The following is a 24,457-nucleotide window of genomic DNA, read 5'->3' on the forward strand; positions in this document are numbered from 1 at the left end:
ACTGTTATTACCTACCAACACGTTTTTACTATTTATTATATACATGAAACAATTTGGAATTAAGCAGCAGTGTGGTGTATATTAAAAAGACAATCATATTTTGACTATTAAATTTTGACAACTTTCTATTACAATATGATGTATCATCTTGTAAGTAGTTTTAGAATATTGAAAATAAAAAAATGGAAAACTATATAAAATATATCATCTAAAATTGTAAGAAAAAATTGTCAAAATTTAATAGTTAAAATATTATTTTCCATATTAAAAGCCGCCTCCTATCAAACATAAAAGTAGTCCTGGATAAATTAAACATCATATACTTTCAACACAAAAACCCACAGTGTTACCATATCATTAAACATAACGAATATCTTCATCGTAGAGAAACACCTCAAAAGCACGATTAACAACACAGTTGCACACGATGGTTCAATCACTATTGTAGGTAAATGTTGCATTATGGGCAATCAAAAGAAAAATTATCCAAAGGAACACATCAGATAATAGTTACTACTGTAAGTAATATTATTGCAATTTCATCCCATGCACAACTTGAATAACTAGAAAGACACCAATTACGGCAAGGAATGAGAAAGAAACCATCGAGTCTTGTCTTACAGAAGATGTAACATGCATGAAGACACATCTGGTATGAACTGGTGTATCAGTAACAATGAGACACGATGCAGTTTTATGTGCATAAGAGAAGGAAGTGCAATGCTGAATCATCTGGTAGTAATTTGTCCGTCTGAAGTTTCATTTTCAGCGACCTCCTCCTCAGGACAATTCCATCTAAGGTTCACTGCCAAATCTTCAACCGGAACCTTAATCACATCACTTCTGACACCAATGTCAGTTGCATATCTGCTCATGCAGTACATTCCTGCTGTTACAGTGGCAACACCAACAGGACTTGGCATTAGCAACTTGAGGGGAGAAGAAATCAATGCAGCCAATTGGGCACCAATGATAGAAGAGGCTTGGCCACTTCTTCCAACCCCTTGCCTGTCTTGGATCAAAAGACCGGTTTTGCAGTACAGGGCAAAATCCTCACAATTGTTCTGAAAAACATCATAATTACCAAAGCCGTTTTGAAGAAGATACATTGCTCGATGGATAACAGTCTCTGATGGGTCCGATGATGCAGTAGTGCATGTGCCACCCCTTATTTTGGTGAGGAAAACTGAGGGTGAAACTTCATACTCAAAACAGTATAGAGATCCATTTCGAAGGAAGCAATCCAAGCAAGAAAGAACTACACCACTGTTTGGCTGTCTGAATCCACAGTCAGGAAAGGTTGGACATGGGTGGGATGTTGGATCATCCAAGTTTGATGATGTCTCAGGAATTGACTTTAAGTTTCTTTCAGGTCTGAAATGTACAACCTTGCTTCCCCCAACAAAAATGCCTGTATGGTATTTAGATTTAATGTAAGTTAAATTTAAGATTGATTCAATATACAACATTTTCTAAAGCCATTCTGAATTTAGTTATGCCGTATATCTTGATGCCAAGATATATTCCCCAGCCATTTGGCTGCATCATCTTCCTTGAAAACTTACAATGAGAGGTATAACTCGATAAAAAGAGTCTCACAAGATATGAAGGCATATAGAGAAACATTTAAACAGACAAACACTTGATATTTCACATAATAATCCAAACATTTGGCAGAGAAAAAAGATTTTCCTATATACCCTGCTAACACAATGATACCCTAAGTTCTATATAATAAACATAGTTACTTACATTAGTAAGAATAGAAAAAGACCACACTGATGGCAGGGTTAACCCTCCTATAGTGTTATGAAAATAAGGAAATAAAGACAACTAGGTGAGTTAAAACAGTCTTCTACGCAGAGTCATTACCCCTGAAACAGAACTCCCATCGTCCAAAACCACTAGATGGTTTTCATTGAACTATAAACTTATTTCTAGAAATTGTAAAGATGATTTCTACAGTAGCAGTGTTACTATCATGACAGAGCCACAGCATTTGTTCCATGACAAATATTCCTTCCCAAAGGTACTAAGTTAGATTAGTTTAAGTGGAATCTGAACGATATTCGCTCTATACTCGTCAATCAGTCCATATGAACATCTGCAAATGATCATTTCACTCATAATCATAGGTAATTATGTTGAATTTCGAACAAACAAAGTCTGATTTACATCTAGTGCAAGAAAGTTTAGTTTAATTGAGGGCTTTGCTTCCTCGCTTTAACAAGGAAAAACGAACAAAAATATTCTATCTACATTCCTCTATTTACAACTGTGTGCAGAGAATACTTAATGTTTAACAATTGGACCATAGACAACTCCTAATCCAGCAAAATACATTCATAGTTGATTTACTCACATTTCATATGACCAATCCCATACACGTTCTGCTTTAAAATGCCACTTTGACACCATGTTGAATGTTACCAAATTATTGCAATGCCTCCTAAACATAAAGCTAAACAAAACATGTTCATTGTGGCAATGATAGCAGCACATGCACAAATAAAATGAGTCCCGTTCCAGCCACCAGGGGGTAAAGGAACCAAAATCAACGACATGGACACCAAGAAGAGTCGGGGAAACAAAAGGGTCACGGGACCCAGCAAACATCACACAAAAACTTACACATTGAAAGAAGAGGAAAAAAATTCCTCTCCAACGCCCATCAATCGAAAGTCAAAAAAGAACAATTTTTTCTTACAAATCACGAAACCCAAATTGAATTGACAAAGCAAAAACAAACGCTTTCCCCGTGGCGAAGGACGGGGGTCCTTCAACAACAACATCATTATCGACCCACTTGCAATTCTGCAAACACATCACACATATTTTTCTCAAACAGAAAAAGGGCAAACAAAAAAAATACAAAATGCAGGAGGCGATGCAGAAACCCAATTGCTGAAAGATAGATCAAAGAAGTCACATTGCAAATAAATAAAATAAAATCGACAAATAAAAAAAAATGAAATTTAATTTTGAGAGGAAAAAGAGAGATTGAGAAAGACCATGATGAGAATAAGTGAAAACAGCTCTGTAGGTGTAGATGTGGTCGCCAGGCTTGATCTCATGTCTCTCCACTCTGTTAGAAATCAGACCCATTTCTCACTCTCACTCTAAAACTCGCCACTGTCACCGTAACACCGCTCCAAGCTTCAGTGGTTGTAGCATAGCAGACCAGAAAGAAAGAGTGCCACTTTTCTTATTATATTAGACTTGGCCCCACACTAATCCTAATTATTCAACGGCAAGAATATTATTTAATTGTTGTTCTGAAAATTAACAGAAAACCAAACGTAATTGAGTGTGGAGTTGGAATGTGTGTGTGGCAATCGATGGTAACCTTCTGATCAACTACTCTCACCCAATCCAAATACCAACCTTTGTTAAAGGTTGTTTCTGGGGCACATATCGATAGCGACGATGATGATGATCATCGTGGATTATGAATGGACGGATGGTGATTAATAATGATGAATCTTTGGCTAGTTTTTGGTTTTTGGTTTTTGGACTCTTCTCCTAACAGTTGACCCGGCGTGGACAATGGTGTCTAGGTATTAAACTATTAACGTAATACACAAAGAATCCTTAGGGTTTCATAGATAACGTAAACATATTGGAAGCGCAATTTTTCTGCTCATATTAATCTTATTTAATCATTTATTGTTTATTATGATTTCTTAGAATTTTCCTTATAACGAATAAATCTTTTCGCTAGTAGTTTGAAGTGTAGTTTTATTTGAAACATATTTTAAACTATTTTTTGGATTTATATTTTAAAGATTTATTTTTTAAATAGTTTTCTTAAATTAAAAAAATATATATATCCGTTACTATATGCATTACACCGTGTCTGTCTATAAAGAATTCATGAAAATTTTGAAAAGATTAAAATTTAGGAACATTTGGAATCTGTGTACATCAAAGGTGTTATGTCAAAAATGGATTTGTATGTGCATTTAGTCTGCAAGGTTCTCTATCTAGATCTTTGAAAAGGGAATGAGTCTCGTGATTCCAATAGAGGCATGTTCCCTTATCTTTTCATCCTTGCTTGACAAGTTCTAACTACTCTTATAAAGAAAGGTAGCTTGTAGGGATCTTAATGGTATAAAAGCGTCTTAAAGTATATATTGATGTTTTTGAAGGAAAATGAGATGAGAGTAGCATGATTGGAATGATCTCGTCAATCTAGAATAATATTGAGAAAGACATTTTAACTATAATAGTTTGATAATTCAAGATGAAGTCATATTGGTATGGATATCTCGACCTAGCAATAGTATACATCAATCTTGATTGAATGTTTGGATGAGGATTAAATATGACTTACAAGGAAATTATTGATTGACATGAAAATTAAGATATAACATGGATTAACAAAATCCTAATCTTGATTGAATGTTTGGATGGGGATTAAATATGACTTACAAGAAAATTATTGATTGACATGAAAACTAAGATATAACATAGATTAACAAAATCCTAAACTGTTTAACAAGGGTAACTACTTAGGGGAATTAGACTCAATTAGGTAAAAAAGTTTATGAAACTACTATAGATAACAATGTCCATGAAGTAATTAATATGTATTCATTCTAGAATTTACTGTTGTGACGCAAATATCTGACTCAGGGTTGGAATGTTTTTGAGTACTCTCTGCACTTGTACTTTGAAAACATCTTTACTTGATACATCTCAAAATCATACTAAACCATAATGGTGTTAGAAAGAGTATGTTTCAGATTGAAGGAGAAGTTTAAAAATATTTCTCGCAGAATCATTCTAAGTATATTTCGACCTTGCAAGAAGAAATATAAAAAGGCTTCATAAGTAATCAAGATGGCAAATACGAAGATTTTACATGATGCTAAAATTAACTTGTAAACTAAGTAAGCCATTAACCTTATCTTGGGAGTGTAAAAATGTTTGGGCACGAAATTGGGAGGAAGAAGGAGGCTGTGTAGAACTTCTTTAAAGAAAGTGTGTGGAAAAACATTTATCAAAAGTAGGAAGAGAGATTCTTGTGTAGTTTGTGGTCCAGACAACCCTAGCTTACTATATGAACACTTTTTTATTGCTTAAATCCTTAGCCGGAGACAGACAGAGGATGATTATCTCTTTTTTGGTGGGGTTGAAACCAAAGCAATGCTGGATGAATATACTGCATTAGTGGAAACAACTTATTTTGAGGAAACAACACACTGGAATAGCACTGAGAAATAAGACGAGCTTCTTAAAAATAGATTGAGAAGTATTACGCGAATTTCATAAAAATTATAAGGAGTTTTAATATAATTTATGTATAGCTTTTACGCAAGATAAGAATTTTATTATTTTATTATGTCTGTATGTATTGAAATCGATAATAAGTACTATGTTAATACTTAATATGTGTTTAAATTTATATTTTAACCAGATTTATAATTTTTTTATATAAATTTTATGCATAAATAATTTACATCAATAATTAAAATTATGTCTATGTTTTTTTATGCAATTACCATTTTGAAATGTACTACTGATTATATTTTATGCAGTTTGATTGATGTATCAGTATTCCAATAAAGTATCGAATTTTTCATGTTGGGTCACATGGCAGAGAAGAAAAAGCGAAGAAGTTTCTGCAGACTTTGGATTCTTTGCCACATGAGCAAGTGATACCCCTGCCTCCCTTTTCACCATTTTTATCACCCTTCTTCTTCACGTCACTGCTTTTGCAAAGAAATGATGAATAATAGGCAAAGATGAAAAATGATTATCACGTTCTCTCTCACTCTTTAGTGTGCAGCAGAATCATTAAGGAGGCTCAATCGGTATGTCTATTAGTGGTTATTTATGTCAAGTATGATTTTCCAGGATTTTCACTGTTATAATCTGAAGTCACAGCTCTTACTTTTACGATTCCTTCGTAATTTGAGAGAAGGATGCAGAGGGATGAGAGACAGGAGAGAGACCATATCCATATCCAAAGGCACCTCACCTGTGTAAAAGTTAATAGACAGTAAATATTTAATTTTATAAAACTGATATATAGCATAAAATTTGTATTCATTCATTTATATACTATAAATTCGTTACATTATGAAATGATGACAGACAATTAAACAATCATAGGATACATTTCAATTTTTTATTATGAGAAAATTCAGTATAGAACATGTCCTTGGAACTATCGGTCACTCCGTATTTATTCCTTCTTTAGCTGAAGATCCAGGCAAAGTTAAAATTGAAGTAATTTGTAAATTTGTACATCTATTTCTATAGGCATCTACTCACTTTAGAAGAAAGAACAAATTCCCATTTCTGTGTTATTATTCCATATGTCGTTCTGTTGCTTGGCCATAACTTCATAAATCTGATTTTGTGTTTAACATGAACCATGATAATTTCTATAAATTTTAACTACCAAATATCTAGTCTGTTTGCGTATTTTTTTAGTTCAGGTAAAATACAAAAAATCACTAGTAAAACATTTAATATTATAAATAAAACATACTAATTAATTGCTTAAAAATCTTATTCAGTAAGATGGAATCAATTAAGACATATAATCATCTCAAGATAATGGACCTTGATTCAATATATAGGGTAGAATCTACAGAGAATGGAAAAATAAATTTGATAAAAAACCAATACAACAGTCTAAAACTAACAAAATATCGGTAGTATTACCATGTATTATAGGAATATCTGCCAATCATATATTTTGACGTCAAAATGTTTTTCCTGTTCTAGCCTGTGCCTCAGTTCCTTGGCACACTGTACATCCTTTGCAAGCAACAGAGCAAAGCCCCCACCACCAGCTCCAACCAGCTTGTAACCACAGCAGTACGGAGAGGAAAAAGAAAAGAGACTATCAACATACTCGTTGCTGCAATAAGGGTCGAGTTCCTGATGCAATCTCCAAGCTTCTAGCATGATATCACCAAGTTCATCTAAGTCACAGTTCATCAAAGCTTCTTTCCCAATCTTTGCCAGTTCAACAAGGCGTTTGATACTTGATACAAGAAGATTATCACGGCGAAGATATCTAATAACCACCTTCTGCAATACCCTGCGTGCAAGTCGAACCTACAAAACACAGTTCAACGTACAATAGAAATCAAAGTTAATTATAGAAGTTATTGAATTAAATGAAGTGCAGCGCTAGCTACAAACTTACTAAACTCACAAAAAATTGAACATTTTGAGACAAGACTTTGCTGTTGTTTGTAAAAGAAAGGAAACAAAGCAAAAAAATAACATCCCACATACAAACGATTCCCTGTATGCTATCTACAGAAACACGGTTACCCAAAGATCGTTAGATCAACTTACTACAAGCTTATAGGTAATATCAGATGACAAATAACACTGAAAAGAGTCTCTTTGATGCAGAGATCTCTGTGTAAGAATACCAAACGTATATTTACATAAACAAACTGTTTACTTACTTGACCAGTAAATACCACAAGAAGTCGTTGCTGCAGCTCGGAAATTAACTGAGGGGAAGCCAAGAGGGGAACAACTTGAAGCCTCAAAGGAATTCCTGGAAAGCTTGAAGTACATTTAATCCCAGGATACAGACCTCCAATCTGGTCCTGCCAACCACCTCCTGTACCCATAAGTTGCTCCAACACCAAAACAAGTCTAGCAACATTCTCAGTGCTGTCATCCCCATCAATTACCTGGAGAAGGCCTTTCACCACTGTAGCAGCTAAGATACTAGAGGTACCCAATCCGCTGCCACGGGGGACATTGGCCCATGTTTTGATGTGCAAGCCCATATCTACAAGAATGTTATCATGAATAATTCCAGTCACAAGTAATGCAGATTTGACCAACCGAAATGGATCATCTCCATCAAATGGTGCACAAATAGATGTATAATCTTCAACAAACAGCTGGTTATCTGCATCATCGGTAATTAATATTCCTTCTGTTTCAGTTGTCTCTATGATGGTGCCAATTGGTGAAGAACCGTCCAAGCTTATTGCCATATTCAAAACACATCCAGCCCGTTCAATGCTCCATGGAGGAGTATCACTCCAACCCCCAACAAAATCTACACGAACTGGTAACTCTACTTTTACCTTTCTAGGATGGAAAGGCTGATGAATGCTGCCATTGTGACTGTTATTCTGGAATTCCTGACCTGAACAGCTACCAGGAGACTCTGATAAATGTTCTGCAGAAAAGACAGATTTCAGCTTCAGTCATTCATATATCTGATTTTGTTGCATGAATTAAGAAGTAACTGTCTTGTTATTCATAATTTCATACACATATATAAAGTCATGGAGAGTGTGATATTACAAATAGTGAAAAGACTCACTTAAAAGAAGTTGTTACCAATCTTTTGGCGTCAAATGATCCTGAATAGAATTAATCATTCTTATAGATACTCTATTCCAGTATTTTGCGAGGTAACAATAATACATAGAGAGAAAACACTGAGAAATTAGTATTACTCACCATGAATTGCGCATAGAAGCTAAATTTCTAACACTACATTAATCGATCTTCGTATAAAAACTGGGCATTCAGTAGCCTTAACCTTTATATATTAATTTCATAAAAATAATCACAATATTTTACATTTCCTCCCTATTCTCCCTCCAAAAAAACTGAATGCAAGATATATGCACTAAACTATTTGCAAACTTGTTTTGTGTATGGCATCTTGGGACATAATTAAAACACGTACGTACCTTTGAATCCATATCTTACTGCTGAAGCAGTTTCATCAGCCACAGCAGCCCAAACTTTGGGCTCCAACTCACGAGCTGTCTCTTCTTCATTGCAAGCACGAAGAAGATCAACTTGCACCTGATATGCCCGACTTTTGGGAAGTATATTAGAGTTTTGCTCCCGAACTATGGGGCACATAGCTAGGAAATCCTTACATGTTTGAATTCCAGAGCCCTCTTTTTGAAGAATTTCTTCACATAATTGTGACAAATTGCGCCCCAGCATTCCATAGCTGATGCAAGCATTTGCAATTCCCGCTGCAAGATCAGCTTGATGATTACTAGAATCTATGCATATAGTTGAAAAATCGATAGATCTGTGCAATTCTTCCAAACTGATGCGCCGAGAATGTTTCCACAAAGGAAGCATGGATTCACTCTTTTCATTGGATAATCCCATCAACCACATTGCAATCTTCATCATTTGAACATACGGAAGTATGGGGAATATTTTTGAATTCCATAAATATTTTTCATCAGGGCCTGCAGACCCCCATAAGTCACTTTCATCAATACCCAAATCATGTAAAATTTTCTTCCAAGGTTTCCCACAAAATGTACCATCTTTAGAGAGTGAACTTTTGGGGTTATCATGAAGGCCACAATATACTAGAACTCGCTCCCTATTTCCAATCAATGGAACCTCCCAAAGACAATGACGATCTGGAAGCATGAACCTGATTGAATTGTCAATACTTAAAAGGTTGTCAACAGGTATATTGACACCAACCACTATACACAAGGAGCCAATATGTATTTCACCAGAAATGGATGAATCATAGATGAGAGAATCTTCTCCGATTGACACACTGGGTGCAATTTTACTAGAAAGAATAATAGCAGATGCCGTAATGTCAGATGCAGTGGTTGCTGGAATAGAACACAGATGTCTTCTACCAACCAATTCTGAACCAACACCACTGAGGTGATCTAAAACTTCATTTGAGGTTCCAAAATGCAAGAACAACAAATCATCTGTAATGGAAAAATGAGTTTCAGTGCAGATAGATAAGAGGAGAAACACAGATAAAGATAACATTGCAATTAGGCTTAACATACAGGCACAGCAGCTGAACATCTTCCTGTTTCCCAATTTATTGACTAGTTCTTCACCCAAAGGACGCTTTCTTAGCCACTCATGCTTTGCAGGTACCCAGGCAGCAACCAGATCTTCATATAAACTCATCTAGACAATAAATAGTTTTCTTAGATAAAATATCTCAATTGTTCTACAAATGAATTAGAGCACCAAGTGCTTCAGTAGGAACAATTGCACAAATTTCCATGCTATTCAAATAACACTATAAATTAGTTATGTTAATTGTAATGCTCATTTGAAGAAACATTAACAAATTAATAGCAACGAATCTAGAAAGATGCAAGCGTTCGATAACCAAATTATCCAAATGGGAAAAATAAATAAATAATCGCTAAGTAAAATTTGTTATATTCGAAAGAAAACCTAGCATTATAGCATGGTATCGAACCAAAGTAACTGCAGTAGGACCTACTAACCTGAGTTAGAATTTCCAAGAAAAAGCAATATTATTACATAAAAGGATTAATAGAGATCTCTCGCAACAATGCATTTGTATAATTTACCTTCACATTTTACCAAACAAGTTTTAAGATCCTTGAGTCGCAACTCTAGAAAAAAATTGTATCTAACGAAGACAATGGCCCAAGGAATAGGTATCTCGGGTGAGCTTGTAGTTGTAGGAATATGCGGTCGAAGACTAAAAAAGAAAACTTCTAGGAGCACTCAGACCAAACTAGACAAAGATATGATTAACGCTGGAATGAATAGAAAGATCCCTGGTGCATTTATAACATTTACAAAATTATGATCTGTTTTGGAAAATAGAAATCAGTGTATGAAAAGAAGTAGCCAAAAGGACAGCATAATGCTCAGTTACTGTATCATGTTGCAGAATGTAAGAAAAAAACGTGAGGAGGATACCACTTCCATGATCCTCCCAAATATTGCAATTAGTCCATACATATACAGATTTGCAAAGAAGCCTTTGCAACAGATATTAAGTCCCGCATAATTATATCTCTAGTTAAATTGAATGGCATTCTCGACCTTAACAAACAAAACAAAATGGTTCAATTATAATGCAAAAAAAAATTGTAGAGCACAAAAAAAATCCCTAAGTATTTTTGTCAAGTAAATAAACTTATCTCTCACATTACTTTCTACTGTTTTCTTTTCTACCTCTAAAACTAAACAAACAACTTCGTATACCTCTTTTTTGCTCTTTAGGAGCTCTGAAATCATCTGCTGACAGGAAGATGCCAGTGTAACAAGCTCCAACCACGCCTTACCTCTGACTGTTATTATTCCAGTATCAAGAAGTGTTCTACCATCAGTGAGAATTGCCTTACTTTTAACTAACTCTTCCACTGAAGGTTTCTGCAGGAGATTATCAACTAAACTGACTGCATAATTTTGAGTTGAATGCTCAGTTTCAGCCGCAACTATTACTCCATGGTTTGCAGCAACATCAAGGGTGATCGGAACAGTGATGATACAGGAAGTGTCCATAGGAAGAGTCACGAGGGATGCATCGAAACATGGGAGAACATCACCAGTCATGGTTAACATTCCACCTATGAGGATTGAAAGAATTCTGTAAGTTAACAGTCTGAACCTCACTTTTTGGTCATGATTAATCACATCACATGCAAAAAACTATGGTCAGTTTGAATAAAAGTGCTTTGACTTTTTGAATTACAATGAATAAAATGAAGACAAGAGCTGCATTTGAAGTGAAAGTACCCACGAAAACTGAAATTTAAGCATGTACATAAAACTATTCGAAATAAGTCCCGACAAGAGCTGTTTCATATGTGTACAGTATATGAAGTGATGAATAACCTTCATTTCCAAAAGCTTGTCTTGCACAAGAAGCAATCGCAAGAATATGGTCAAAGAGGAGGGGAACGGGGCCATCAGGGTCATCAGCAGCTAAATAAGGAAGAGGCAAGAACACTTTCCCCATAGGATTTGCCCACGGCACCCGTTTTGAATCACCTCCAGCATGGAGCAACAATACATGCTTCTTCGCCAAAACTGAAACTGCATCGTCACTTCCATTACCATTTGTCGGTGATTGTGAGTCGCAGTAGTGGAGGGCGAGAGCATGGATGGCATTAAGAGTGGCGGCGCCGGATCCGATCCGGCAGCCGAGAGGGTCGGGTACGGCGAGGGTGACGGTGGTCGGGGAGATCCGACCCATGCGCTTGGCCCGCTCCAGTTGCCAATTGTACAATTGAGCTTGTTCGGGGCTAGCGGCAGTGAGGACAATAGCATCCCAGGTTGGAACCCGAGAGGGGTGTCGGATTGACAACCTCAAATGGTACCATGATTTCCGCAGAAGGGAAACCAAGTCCTCCTTCTGTTTCACCCTCCACCGTCTCTTTCCCCTTTCCCTCTCCATTTCCACTATCTTCAACACCTTCCACTCTGAGTGACTGAGAACAAGAAGAAAACACAGGACCGATCTATGAATCCCATGAGTGTTTTTTGTTGTTTTCTTCTATTCTTTTCCTTTGAAAAAAAAAACGCCATTGATAGAAAAAAATAATGGTAAAAAAAAAAACGCCACTGATAGAAAAAAATAATGGTGAAGGTAATTCTTTCAGTAAAAAGAAATAAATAATTTTTTTCTAAAAAACAGTTATTATTAATGAAATTAATAAATGTTTCATCTATATGGATTCTTAATTTATTGTACAAAATTTCCTTTTTCATATATAATACATCATTTCTGATTAAACTTTTATTTTTTAAATTACCCTTATATATAATTTGCTTTTGGTAAGATACATGACCCCTCTAATCTTTCGCAACTCGCAACTCGTCTTCCTTTTTTTCCAATATCTCATATAAATAGAAAATAAGATTTTTTTAAAAGGACATTATTTTATTTTTATAATATTTTAACTATAATATTTAATAAATATTTTATTTTATTTTCAGAATATACATACACTATGTCTAATATTTCCGTCAGATAATATACAGTTATATAAAAATCCATCTCGAAATGGAAAAGTATAATAAGTAAAAGACATTTTAGGATAAAACAGGAAAATATCACCGGTTTTCAATTTTTCCATTACGAAATAAGAAGTATTTAATAAAAAAGAAAAGATAAATTTACTCTCACACCATTTGTAAACAAATTGTTTAATTTTAAAAATTAAACATGCATAAAAACTACACTCTAAAGATGATGTTTGACAATTTATTCTTAGTTTTATCATGCATTATATGGAAGGAAAGGATTTAGAGTTTTTTTTTTTTTTTTTCTGAACTAGCACATATGCCTTATTTTAATCTCAAAATAGCATACTTTATGGATTATTTACCATCATGGTATGGTTTTCCTTGGAGTTGGTAATTTGATTCTGTGGGACCCAAAATAGATTTATTTTTTATACTAGCACAGATTTCTTTTTCAATCCCAAGAGATTATTTATCAATATAGCATGATTTTCCTTGAAGTTATAAATTTAACTCAGTGGGACCTAAAATATGAATAAGATGTTAATTTTTCTTTTATTTGAAACAAGTCATAGTTGAAAAAGTGAATTTTAAACTGGTTTTGTTATTTCTTTTTTTAATTTTTGTTTATTTTGTAAAAGATAAGAAAAAAAAGTAAATTATGAGTCTCAAAACATATTTTTATAAATTCTCTAATTAAAAAATATATTTTATAAAACAAAAACGAAACAGATTTTTTTTCCAAAAAATTTGCTAAAATGAAAAAAATTATAAAACTACTTTACAATTAGGTATAAATAAATCCTTGACTTTTTTTTTCTTTACATATGTTAACAACTAACATTTTCAATATTTCAATAATCAATTCTAAAATATAACCACAAAAATATTTTAAAAATTATTTTTGTTACTATAAATAACTTTATTCACCTTTTATTTTTTTCTTTTGTTCACTTAACAAAACTCTTACCTTCTCTATCTAATTAGACTTCTATAAATAACTTAATAACAAAATTTTATAAAAATACTTTAGTATTTAAATTTCCATTCCCTTTAAATAAATAATTCATCTTTATGAACAAAACAATATTTCATATAATTCATAAGAAATAATACAATTAAATTATTAGAGCATATAGTTTTACATTTTCCACTTTTATTATCCAGAAAAATTATAATAATTAAAAAATATGAGTATAATATTTTACCCATATCATGTTCTTTAAATTTAAAAACAAAAAAAATATATTTAGGTGTAACTATAAAAGAAAAAAAATACATTTAGGTATAATTAAAGAAATTATAAAAGAAAAACAAAATAAAACAGTGTCTATTTAAAATATAATTCTAATTGAATAATTTTTTTCTTCGACAATACATTTTCACTAAATCAATTGCAACTTTATTTTTAAACTATAACTTTTAATAACCGATAGGTTGAATTTGATTTTATTAATTTTAAATAAAACTATAAATTACCAATTGCTATATTAACTTAAACTTAAATTTTTTTATTTTTTTAATTATTTTATTTTTTCATTTACTTTTTTTTAATATTTTGAAACAAAATTAATTGTACATTTTAAAAATTATATTTTACAACCTCAAATAATTCAAACTAATCCACTTTTACAAGAGTTTATTCATAGGTGATTAATTCTTATGACAAATCATTTTATGTTTTATTTTTTATATATTATGAATTGATTTAGATAAATATGTTAGTATTTAACTTATTTATAAAGGGTGTGTTATTTTTTAATTAAATTGATACTTAAATATTACAATTTTTTTTTCTTTTCAAAATTTGGATCTAATTCACCTAATTCAACCCAACTGGTTGGATAATAGATTTGGTTGGATTGAGTTTAATATAAAAAATTACATAAGAATTTCCAAATTTTACCCAACCCAATTTAAGAAAACTTTTAGTTTATAATCCAAAACTATGTGCATAGTTTTTAACCTCTCACTTAATTGGTTGCTTTTTATTTTATTTAATGATTTTGATTTGAATTGTTTAACATATCATCAATAGTAGTTATGTTAAATTAAGTTGAATCGATATTAGGTGAAGCTAAATTTAAAATTCTTATATTTGGTGAAGATTATTTAGGAGATGAAATACAAATGATATATAAGTTTAATTCACACATGAGAAATTGTTATCATCTTCAACTAGAGTTATTAAAATGGATTATGGTTCACTAGTTAGTCCGTTAGTTCGTTAGAACGGGACATACTAAGTTGAAATTTTCAATCCATCAATCTATTTTGGGTTGTTGACTTGTTTTATTTAAAATGGGTTATGGTTTCTATTTTTTAAATTAAAAATAATTAAATATATTATATTTTTTATATTATATTTTTTTGTAAAGATGTAAATATGCAATAATATTCTAATTTAAATTATTAAGATTAAGTTTCAATTATTAGTTATAATAAAGTAATTTAACGTGTAAAAGTATTAGTGATTTATAAATTAGACATGTGTACTTATTATTTTTTTTATTAGCAAATTTTAGTTGTTAGTTTTTGTTTTTTAGAAGAGTTGAATTTACGACCTCTTTCACTCTCCCTTCTAAACCTACAAAATTATCATGATTTCTCCCTCCAAGTTATTAGCAAGAGGAATTAAATATACGACATTTCTCTCCTTTTCCATCCATCTAACAACTATCCAAATTGAAGTATCAATGCATCATAGATTAAAAACTTATAAAATATTTATACGATTAAATGTGCTTTAAATATTTATATATATATATATAAACAAATTTTATAAATAAAAAAAAAAGTGGGAGTCTAGCCTGCCAACCCATTAACCCGTATTGTGATGGGGCGAATTGTAATTTTTGGTTTGTTTTTAGTTGGCAGACCAGTCCTGTCCGATCCGTTTTTTTTATGAGCCAAGTGTGGGTCGGACCAAAATGAACCAATCTGGATCATTTTATCATCAATTTCCTTAATCAAAAACTTTAAGACAACGAATTTATGAATTTTCATCTTTTATATGATTTTAAACTTTATCATCTTTATGCAATGTGAACCTTAGATTCACAATTAGATAACCTAACAATATTTTATCATAAAACATTTTATATTCTTTTAGAAGCATAAATTGTCCTCCTAAAATATTTTATCTGAACACAAAATTAGCCTCCATGTTATTTTGAATAACGACAAAAAAAGTTAAATCTAAAAAGAAAAAGAGAAATAAAAAGACAATATTTTAATATAGAGAAATATTTCATGGGTCAATATTTGTTATGCTTATTTTGTTCAATACTGGTTGCGTATTTTTTGTTTGATTTCTATAGGGTTAGTGGTCGTGCGATTATTTGTTTCTTAAGTTGGATTTTAGAGTGCCCTGTAGTTTTAAAGTGACAAAATTGAGTTCGAAGGGTATAATAGATGTGAATCTTTTTGCATTTCAACTATAAGGAGAATGATATATTATTTGTTATTTTGCTTGTTTTCTTTGATATTAAATTAAACGCGTAATTCTTATTGAAATATTGACATAATATGGAGTAAATATATTGCATCGATTTTAATTTATTAATGATTACGCAAAAATATATATTATGTACGCAAATGCATCATATTTTTCATTATTATCATTATAATAATTATAAAAGCAATCATAAAGTTTCTACTCCATGTCCAAAATTTAATCGTGTGAGTAATTCTTTATATCATATATTAATGATTCCTTTTGGCGATGCGAAGCTACAAATAGTTAAAATGAAATATTGGACAATAGTACTTTCAAGACCGTGTATAACTATAATATTTAACCTTTTCTCTTCGGATGAAATTTACTTCATCATAACTTGTACATATAGTTTTCTTTAGAACTTTTCTTCTTTAATCTAGAAAATATTTATTTAAGAAAAATAATTTATATTTAATAATATTAAAGCTTCAATAGATCAGTTATATTAAAATGAAGTAAAAAGTTACTTAATATAAATATACAGATGCAACACGTTAGGTAAAGTTAACAACCAACATAGTATTTCCCAAAATAAACCAACTTAGTAATATATATTTTTACGTGAATGTCACTTTTTTATTTAAACAAAAAGGAAACACAGATCAAAACAATAATTTTACTGTCTATAAATAAACAAAAGAGTATAAAAATATTAAACAATCGTATATTTAAAAAAAAGACTTTTTTTTATTTATTTCATCATAATAAATTATATGCTGTCACATCTTTAAACAATGTTTAAGACTGATTCAGAATCTCAAATGGCTAATTTATAAGAAAACATTAAAAGTCTTATGTGATTTAACATGTGATAAAAGAAATATATGGTGATTTAGGAGGCATCGTGGCAAAAGACAAGTTTGTAATATGGTTGGGCAGCAAATAAATCACGATGATGACCCAGTGCCAGATAAGTCAGATACACAATAGAAGCCAACAAAAATTGTGCAATTGACTCAGAACCACAAAGACTAGGTGAGGCTTCGTGGTGGAACCCAAACTCTTACGCACTCAAAGATATGTTAAGTTATTTAGCATCCCAATATTCAACATGATAGGATAACGATACATTGACTTCCAACTTTTAACTTCTATTTTGTATTTTCTATCGGAATTTAATATGACCAGTAATTAATGTACTATTTTTTTAAAAAAAATATAATTAATCCACACTAAACCATATGAGAAGGAAGGTAAAAGATGAAAATCAAAAAATATGAATTATAATATAATTTTCCTTATGTGAATCGGGTTAATTAATTAGTTTAGTTACTTTATTTTAATCAGCAATTCTAAAGTATTTGTTAATTTTACAAAAACATTTCTTTACTTTAGCTTTTAAAATAAGAGATTGTATCTTAATATTTTCTAACAAAATGAGAATGATACTAAACTCCAAAAAACATTGCTAACTCGTGATATTTTTTTCATAGTATTGTTCCATTTTTATCTCTTTGCAAGATAATTAATTTATATTTGTCGTCATACTCATGGTGTTCTCACCTTGGACGCACAATATTCTACGAATACAAATTTTCTTGGCCGAAGACGTCAGATTTGGAAACTCTAGTCGATGGGGAAAATATTAACATCACTATAAAGAACAAGTCTTCCAAAAGTCATTTTCTTCCTCCACCCTCGTTACCACGTTTCACGATTAAAAGAAACAAAGATTCCGTTCTCCTCCAAAAATAATGGAAAGCAACCGATCCGCGAGAGAGAAAGAGAGCATGGTGGAAGAAGTGTTCGAGGACATGTTGCCAGTGATGGCAGAGAAGCTGGGTGTGGAGACCTTTGTGTCTGAGTTGTGTGGAGGTTTCAAGCTTCTGGCCGACCCAGAAACGGGTTTGATCAGTGGTGAGAGTCTGATGAGGAATTCAGCTCTATTGGGTATGGATGGGATGAGCAAAGAGGAAGCAGAGGCCATGGTTGGACAAGGCGATCTTGATGGGGATGGGAAGCTCAATGAGACTGAGTTTTGCATCCTTATGCTCAGGCTTAGCCCTGGGATCATGGAAGAAGCCGAGGCTTGGCTTCACAAGGCACTTCAACAAGACCTCACCAAATTCTGCAATCAATCGTAAGTTAATTTGTGTGTGATGGGTGTATCATGCAAGTTAAATAAACTCATTTAAAGAGAATTTAACTATAATGAAATGAATGCGCACTTGGTTTGTTCAACCAGATGTTAGTTTGTTACAAGAGATAAAGAAAATTACATATTTCTTTTGCACTTCTAAATCACTGGTAACACTGTTAAAAGCATTCGATAGTTTCATCTTTCATCAGAAATAATTGAGTCTGGTCCCAAACCTGCAGTCAATCAAATGAATAATATTTTCACATCTCAAATATAAACCAAGGAGTCTTAATTTCTAATAGATCAGGTATTGTTTGAGTGATGATGTAAACTCTTAAATTAGATCTCATAAATATCTACACAATATGAATCTCCAACAAATTAAAATGTCAATTTCATATAAGATTTAAAAATTACTATAATGATGATAGCAATACCAAAGAGCATGGGGTCCATTTTTTTACCTATCAAACAAAGAGCTACGTTGAACACCATTGTCAAGACTTGGCTCCTTAATAACTTGGACAGGCTGATCTCCCATAAAGCCCTCTTGTAGGATGATCACCCTTTTCAACATCATCCCTCATATACTCAACAGATATCACTCAGTCCACCAGTATCTTATTACTGCACGTAGAATGAAACTAGGTGTATTATATATGTACTGAGTAGTATAACAAACCACGGAATTATCAAAAGATATTAAAATCACATCTTTGACCTCATATTTGTGCACTAAATAGTTCTAGTGACGTCTTGTTTGAAACTAAATGCAAAGTTCCAACGAATTATAACATTAAGATCCTTCCCATGATGTTCAAAGAGTATTTCTACATCACGGATCCTGGTACTAATTGGTTAAAAATTAATCTCGTATACAGGTTCTGGTGGACCTTTGGTTTATCCTTGAGCCATCTTGATAGCAGCATGTTTTCCCTGTCAATATACAACAAATGGAGCCTTCTGATTAAACTCAAATAGTGCATTACTTACACTTACAACCCCGATAATAAAGATGAATATACCCAACCCAAAACATTATAAGGAAAATGCTATCAGACCTAGCTCACTCTGCAGAAATCTTTGTTTTTAGTATTGAAACCGAAAATTGTCAAGTGCACGAATTACATCTTCAACATCCTGCTCATCCTCATCCTCATGATATACAAAAGCAGAACCTACAGCAGAACTAGCATTGGAGACTCTATAAATGATGACAGAAATCAACGAGTTGTTCCCAGCCAAGAGTACATCACCCAAATCAGGAAATCATACCTCTTGGGAATTAAAAGAATCGAACAGATACAACATATGTGAGGGGGATGGACATGCACGTGTAAAGCTGTAGAGGCAATGAATAAGGAAGAAAGTTGTAGAGGCAATTAATGGGTTTAAATCCAAATTTGAGATCTGAGATTGTGAATGTCATTCCCAAGCATATTTTTTCATTCAAACAGCAGGATCAGTGAATTCAGTAGTAACAAAAGGCAAGTGAAACAGCGATAAAGTATTAATTGGTATTAAATGAACAAATCCAGCAACAGATTTGTACGTATAGGAACAGAGTTACTCTGTAATTGAATCAAACATATAAAAGCCAACATCTTCATGATCCTTCAACAACAATCACACCCTTATTTCCTCACTGTTCACAATCCTTCAATTTGATGTTTCTCTTGCGAACTCTCGTGCTTCTTCTGTTGACCATCTTCTCAGGATCATCCACCATGTGGACATCTTGCATAATCAACTTTCCAACATTTTGATTTAATTCTTCTCCCTCAAGGTTCTTTCTTGGTCGCATTTTACAACAAGGCATGGCATAATTTAATTGATCCATGTCTTATATGGAGCTAGGCAAGGCATGACATGATTGATTATTGCTACCATTATGACCATTCTGGTTGAAAGGTTGGACGATAAGGTGAGTGAGTGGCAAATGAGATGAGATTGTAGGAAAATGTAGACGTTATATGTGAGTATTAAGTGGGAAACTATACTTCCAAAAGATATAGAACCTCAGCAAAGCACATATTCCATTAGTAGAAATTCATGCATCAAAACAAATATTTAAAAAGAACGGAGAACTTCCCCAAGAACATTACATTTCTTGTGGCGACCATTATTTTTTAGCAGGATAGCAAAATTATGTCCACAATCAAGTTGTCTATAATCTATATATACAACATTATTCTTCAATTACCAGAGCCATGTACTATAAGAGTTAAAGTTCACACAAGCAAAGATGCATAACTGATATCTCAAAGTCAAAACACTGTCACAAACCCCAAATAAGATGATCCCAGAAGAAGATGAATATGAAGGATATTAGTTTATCACATCTCATGTTGACGACAGACTTGGCGAACAAGCATCGAGGTCTGATTGACGAGTGTTGTACTCGAGGTTGCCAACGAAAACCAGCTTCGTCTTCAGATGAAAAAAATTAGACCAAGGATGCGACAATGCCCTAACCCTGACAACTTGTGGTTCTTGCCCTGTAAAGCTAACTATAAGAAATTCTAACTTACTTCAAAAGAAAAGCTTGAGCTTCAAGTAAATGGTGTCTGTATAGTAGAATCGGAAACTACTTTTGTGACTTGAAATGTGGTGTCACTCATTTGAAGAAGAAATCAAAGTTGAAGAAAGAAAAAGCCTTTTAAGGAAAAAGATAATGAGGACCAACTTCTTTTTTAACCTAAAGCTATTTTTTAATAATAAAATATTCAACTAAGATGTTTCATTAAAATATAAAGAAAATTATTTAAAAGAATTAATTGTATAAAAAATGGGATTATCAAAGTATACCTACTCCTAAACTAATTTTAAAATGTCGATAAGAAAATACATTCAATTGTTTAATTCAAACTCAAGTGGATCAAGTATTTATCTGTGCATAATTATAACTTTTAAATTGTCTTATATTAAAATCCATAGTAAATACACATATTTTTAAATATATAAATTATGTTTTTCATTTAACAAATAATTTATGTTGTAATAGGAAGATGTTTTTAAATTAAAACTGGTCTGTAAGAAAAGTAATTATTAAGTATATAAATTATAAGAGATAATTTAACAAAATATAGACAGATATTCTTTTATTGATTACAGAAATCATGTGTGAAAAAAGTATTTTAAAAAAATTATAACTAAGTGAGTTTTAAATGAGGTTGTTGGTTTGAAATGTAACATTGAAAAATTTTCTAAGAAATTCGACCTATTTCTATTGTTTGAAAAACAATATATAATATTAGAAATTATTTTCATTCCTTCTTTTTTAAAAGGTAATTTAATAATTTATTATAACAATTTGAAGAACTATTTTATAATTTGATTTGATTTGTTTCGACAATTTCTAAAACTAAAGATTTGATTTGTAAATACAATTTCTCTAATTTGTTTCTACAATTTATACGGTAGTATGTGGTATATGTTGATAGATTTTAACATTATCAACAATCCGTTGTAGTCTAGTTGGTTAGGATACTCGGCTCTCACCCGAGAGACCCCGGTTCAAGTCCCGGCAACGGAAATTTAATTGCATTTTTTGTGAGTTTTATTGAATTCATAGCTGCCATGAATTGTATATCTTACATCGATTTTGTAAAATCATTGAAGTGGCATTTGGACTATGAGCAATTTTTCAATGGCAGTGCTGTTGCCAAAATAAATTTCCCAGCAAAATAAAGTGCTTACATGAAACCAATTATAACTTTAATTGATCAAAATTGAAAATTTTGAGATTTTCATTTCAGACAGCGAAAGAGGACACACTCTCCTATACTTAACTATAATGAAATGAACGCGTACTTGGTTTGTTCAACCAGATATTAGTTTGTTATGAGAGATATCTAAAATTAGATATTCTTCTTGCACTTCTAGATCACTGGTAACACTGTTAAAACCATTCGATAATTTCATCTTTTATCATAAATAATTGAGTCTGGTTCCAAACCTGCAGTTAATGAAATGTATAATATTTTCACATCTCAAATATAAATCAAGGAGTCTTAATTTCAATCTATCAGATATTGTTTGAGTGATGATGTAAACTACTAAATTAGATCTCAATAGATATCTACACGATGTGAATCTCCAACAAACTAAAATGTCAATTTCATATACGATTAAAAAATCACTATAATGATGATAACAGTGCCAAAAAGCATGGGATCCATTTTTACCTATCAAACAAAAAGCTATGTTGACAGGCATTGTCAATACCTGGTTCTTTAATAACTTGGATGAACGAATCTCCCATAAAGCTCTCTTGTAGGATGATCACCCTTATATACTCAACAGATATCACTCAGTCCAGTATCTTATTACTGCACGTAGAATAAAACTAGGTGTTTTATATATGTACAAAGAAGTATAACAAACCACAAAATTATCAAAATATATTAAAATCACATCTCTGACCTCATATTTGTGAACTAAATAGTTCTAGTGACATCCTGTGTTTGAAACTAAATGGAAAGTTCCAACGAATTATAACATTAAGATCCTTCCCATAATGTTCAAAGAGTATTTCTACATCAGTGACACTGGTACTAATTGGGTCAAAATTAATCTCGTATACGGAAACATTATAAGGAAAACGCTATCATACCTGGCCGACTCCACAAAAATCTTTGTTTTTAATATCCAAACCGAAATTGTCAAGTGCACGAATTGCATCTTCATCATCTTGCTCATCGTCATGATATACAAAAGCAAAACCTACAACAGAACTAGCATTGGAGACTCTATAAACAATGACGGAAGTCAACGAGTTGTTCCCAGCCAAGAGTACATCACCCAAATCAAGAAACCATACCTCTTGGAAACAAAAGAATTGAACACCTGCAATATATGTGAGAGCGGATATACATGCACGTGTAAAGCTATAAAGGCATTGAATGAGGAAGAAAAATGATTGCAATTAAAGGGTTTAAGTCCAAATTTGAGATCTGAGATTGTGAATGTCATTCCCAAGCATATTTCTCCATTTACACAGCTGGATTGGTGAATTCAGTAGTATCAAAAGGCAAGTGAAACAGTCATAAAGTGTAATTGGTAAGTGAACAAATCCAGTATCAAATTTGCACGTGTAGGAACAAAATTACTCTGTAATTCAATCGTTACAGCAAGACATGACATAATTTGATTGATGTCGTGTCTTATGTGGAGCTAGACAAGGCTTGTTAGTTTAATTGATTATTATTCCCATTATGATCATTCCATTGAAGGGTTGGACGATGAGTGAGTGACAAATGAGATGATCAGGAAGGAAAATGTTTGAAAACGATAAAGAACCTCAGCAAAAGCACATATTCCACTAGTACAAATTCATACATCAAAACAAACACTTAAAAAAACGAAGGGCGTACCTAAGAACTTCGCAATTCTTGTGGTGGCCATTATTTTTTAGCAGAATAGCAAACCTCTAAGTCAAGCCACACAAAGGGCAAACATTATGAGCACAATAAAGTTGTCTATAATCTATATATACAACATTATTCTTCGATTAACAAAGCCATGTAGTATAAGAGTTAAAGTTCGCACAAACAAAGACGCAAAACTGATATCTTTAAGTGAAAGCAATGTCACAAACCCCAAATAACATGATACTAAAAGAAAAAAGAAATAAAAAGGATATCATTTCGTAGATTTCATGTTGACGACAGACTTGGCGAACAAGCATTCGAGGTCTGATTGACGAGTGTTGTACTCGAGGTTGTCAACGAAAACCGGCTTCGTCTTCAAAGGAAAAAAAAATTACAGCAACGATGGAATAATTCCCTAAACCTAACACCTTATGGTTCTTGCGTAAAAAAGCGAAGAAAAGCAAACCCTAACTTGCTTCAGAATAAGAGCTTGAATTTGAAGTCAATGGTCTCTGCATTGAAATGTGGCGTCACTCCATTCAGAGAAGAAATGAAACTTAAAGGAAGAAAAAGCCTTTTAACAAACAAAAGGATAGTCAGGACCAACTTTTTTTAACTGAAAACTATTTTTTAATAATAAAATATTAAACAAATATGTTTAATTATAATATAAATAAAGTTAATTAAAAGTATTAATTGTATAAAAGAATGGGATTATCAAAGTATACCGACTCCTAAACTAATTTTTAAATGTCAATAAAA

At 32.3% G+C, this 24,457-nt stretch overlaps 3 protein-coding genes and 1 non-coding gene across 5 annotated transcripts; 2 read left to right on the forward strand and 2 right to left on the reverse strand.

Moving 5' to 3' along the window:
- Window positions 1-418: 418 nt before the first annotated feature.
- Window positions 419-3,519, reverse strand: LOC114188935. The gene is made up of 2 exons (XM_028077607.1): window positions 3,012-3,519; window positions 419-1,411 (listed from the first exon to the last, which is right to left on the reverse strand). The coding sequence occupies exons 1-2, from the start codon at window positions 3,103-3,105 to the stop codon at window positions 729-731; spliced, it is 777 nt and encodes a 258-aa protein (XP_027933408.1). The 5' UTR covers window positions 3,106-3,519; the 3' UTR covers window positions 419-728.
- A 1,987-nt stretch (window positions 3,520-5,506) lies between these two features.
- On the reverse strand, window positions 5,507-12,262 carry LOC114187899 (bifunctional fucokinase/fucose pyrophosphorylase). Of its 2 annotated transcripts, XM_028076305.1 has the most exons (7): window positions 11,614-12,262; window positions 10,981-11,345; window positions 9,792-9,918; window positions 8,694-9,707; window positions 7,437-8,170; window positions 6,676-7,074; window positions 5,507-5,983 (listed from the first exon to the last, which is right to left on the reverse strand). In XM_028076305.1, exons 1-6 carry the CDS (start codon window positions 12,173-12,175, stop codon window positions 6,682-6,684), a joined length of 3,195 nt encoding a protein of 1,064 aa, XP_027932106.1. In that variant the 5' UTR covers window positions 12,176-12,262; the 3' UTR covers window positions 5,507-5,983; window positions 6,676-6,681. The 2 variants fall into 2 exon arrangements, with proteins under 2 accessions (XP_027932106.1, XP_027932105.1); XM_028076304.1 differs by lacking the exon at window positions 5,507-5,983 and having other exon boundaries at window positions 6,560-7,074.
- A 5,457-nt stretch (window positions 12,263-17,719) lies between these two features.
- LOC114188825 (calcium-binding protein KIC-like) lies at window positions 17,720-18,424 on the forward strand. Its single transcript, XM_028077473.1, has one exon. It carries the CDS (start codon window positions 17,938-17,940, stop codon window positions 18,325-18,327), a length of 390 nt encoding a protein of 129 aa, XP_027933274.1. The 5' UTR covers window positions 17,720-17,937; the 3' UTR covers window positions 18,328-18,424.
- A 3,361-nt stretch (window positions 18,425-21,785) lies between these two features.
- TRNAE-CUC lies at window positions 21,786-21,858 on the forward strand. The gene has a single exon. It is a non-coding gene; the product is annotated as a tRNA-Glu (tRNA).
- Window positions 21,859-24,457: the final 2,599 nt, after the last annotated feature.

This window comes from Vigna unguiculata, chromosome 6 (assembly GCF_004118075.2).
Source record: "Vigna unguiculata cultivar IT97K-499-35 chromosome 6, ASM411807v1, whole genome shotgun sequence".
Classification (NCBI taxonomy): Eukaryota; Viridiplantae; Streptophyta; class Magnoliopsida; order Fabales; family Fabaceae; genus Vigna; species Vigna unguiculata.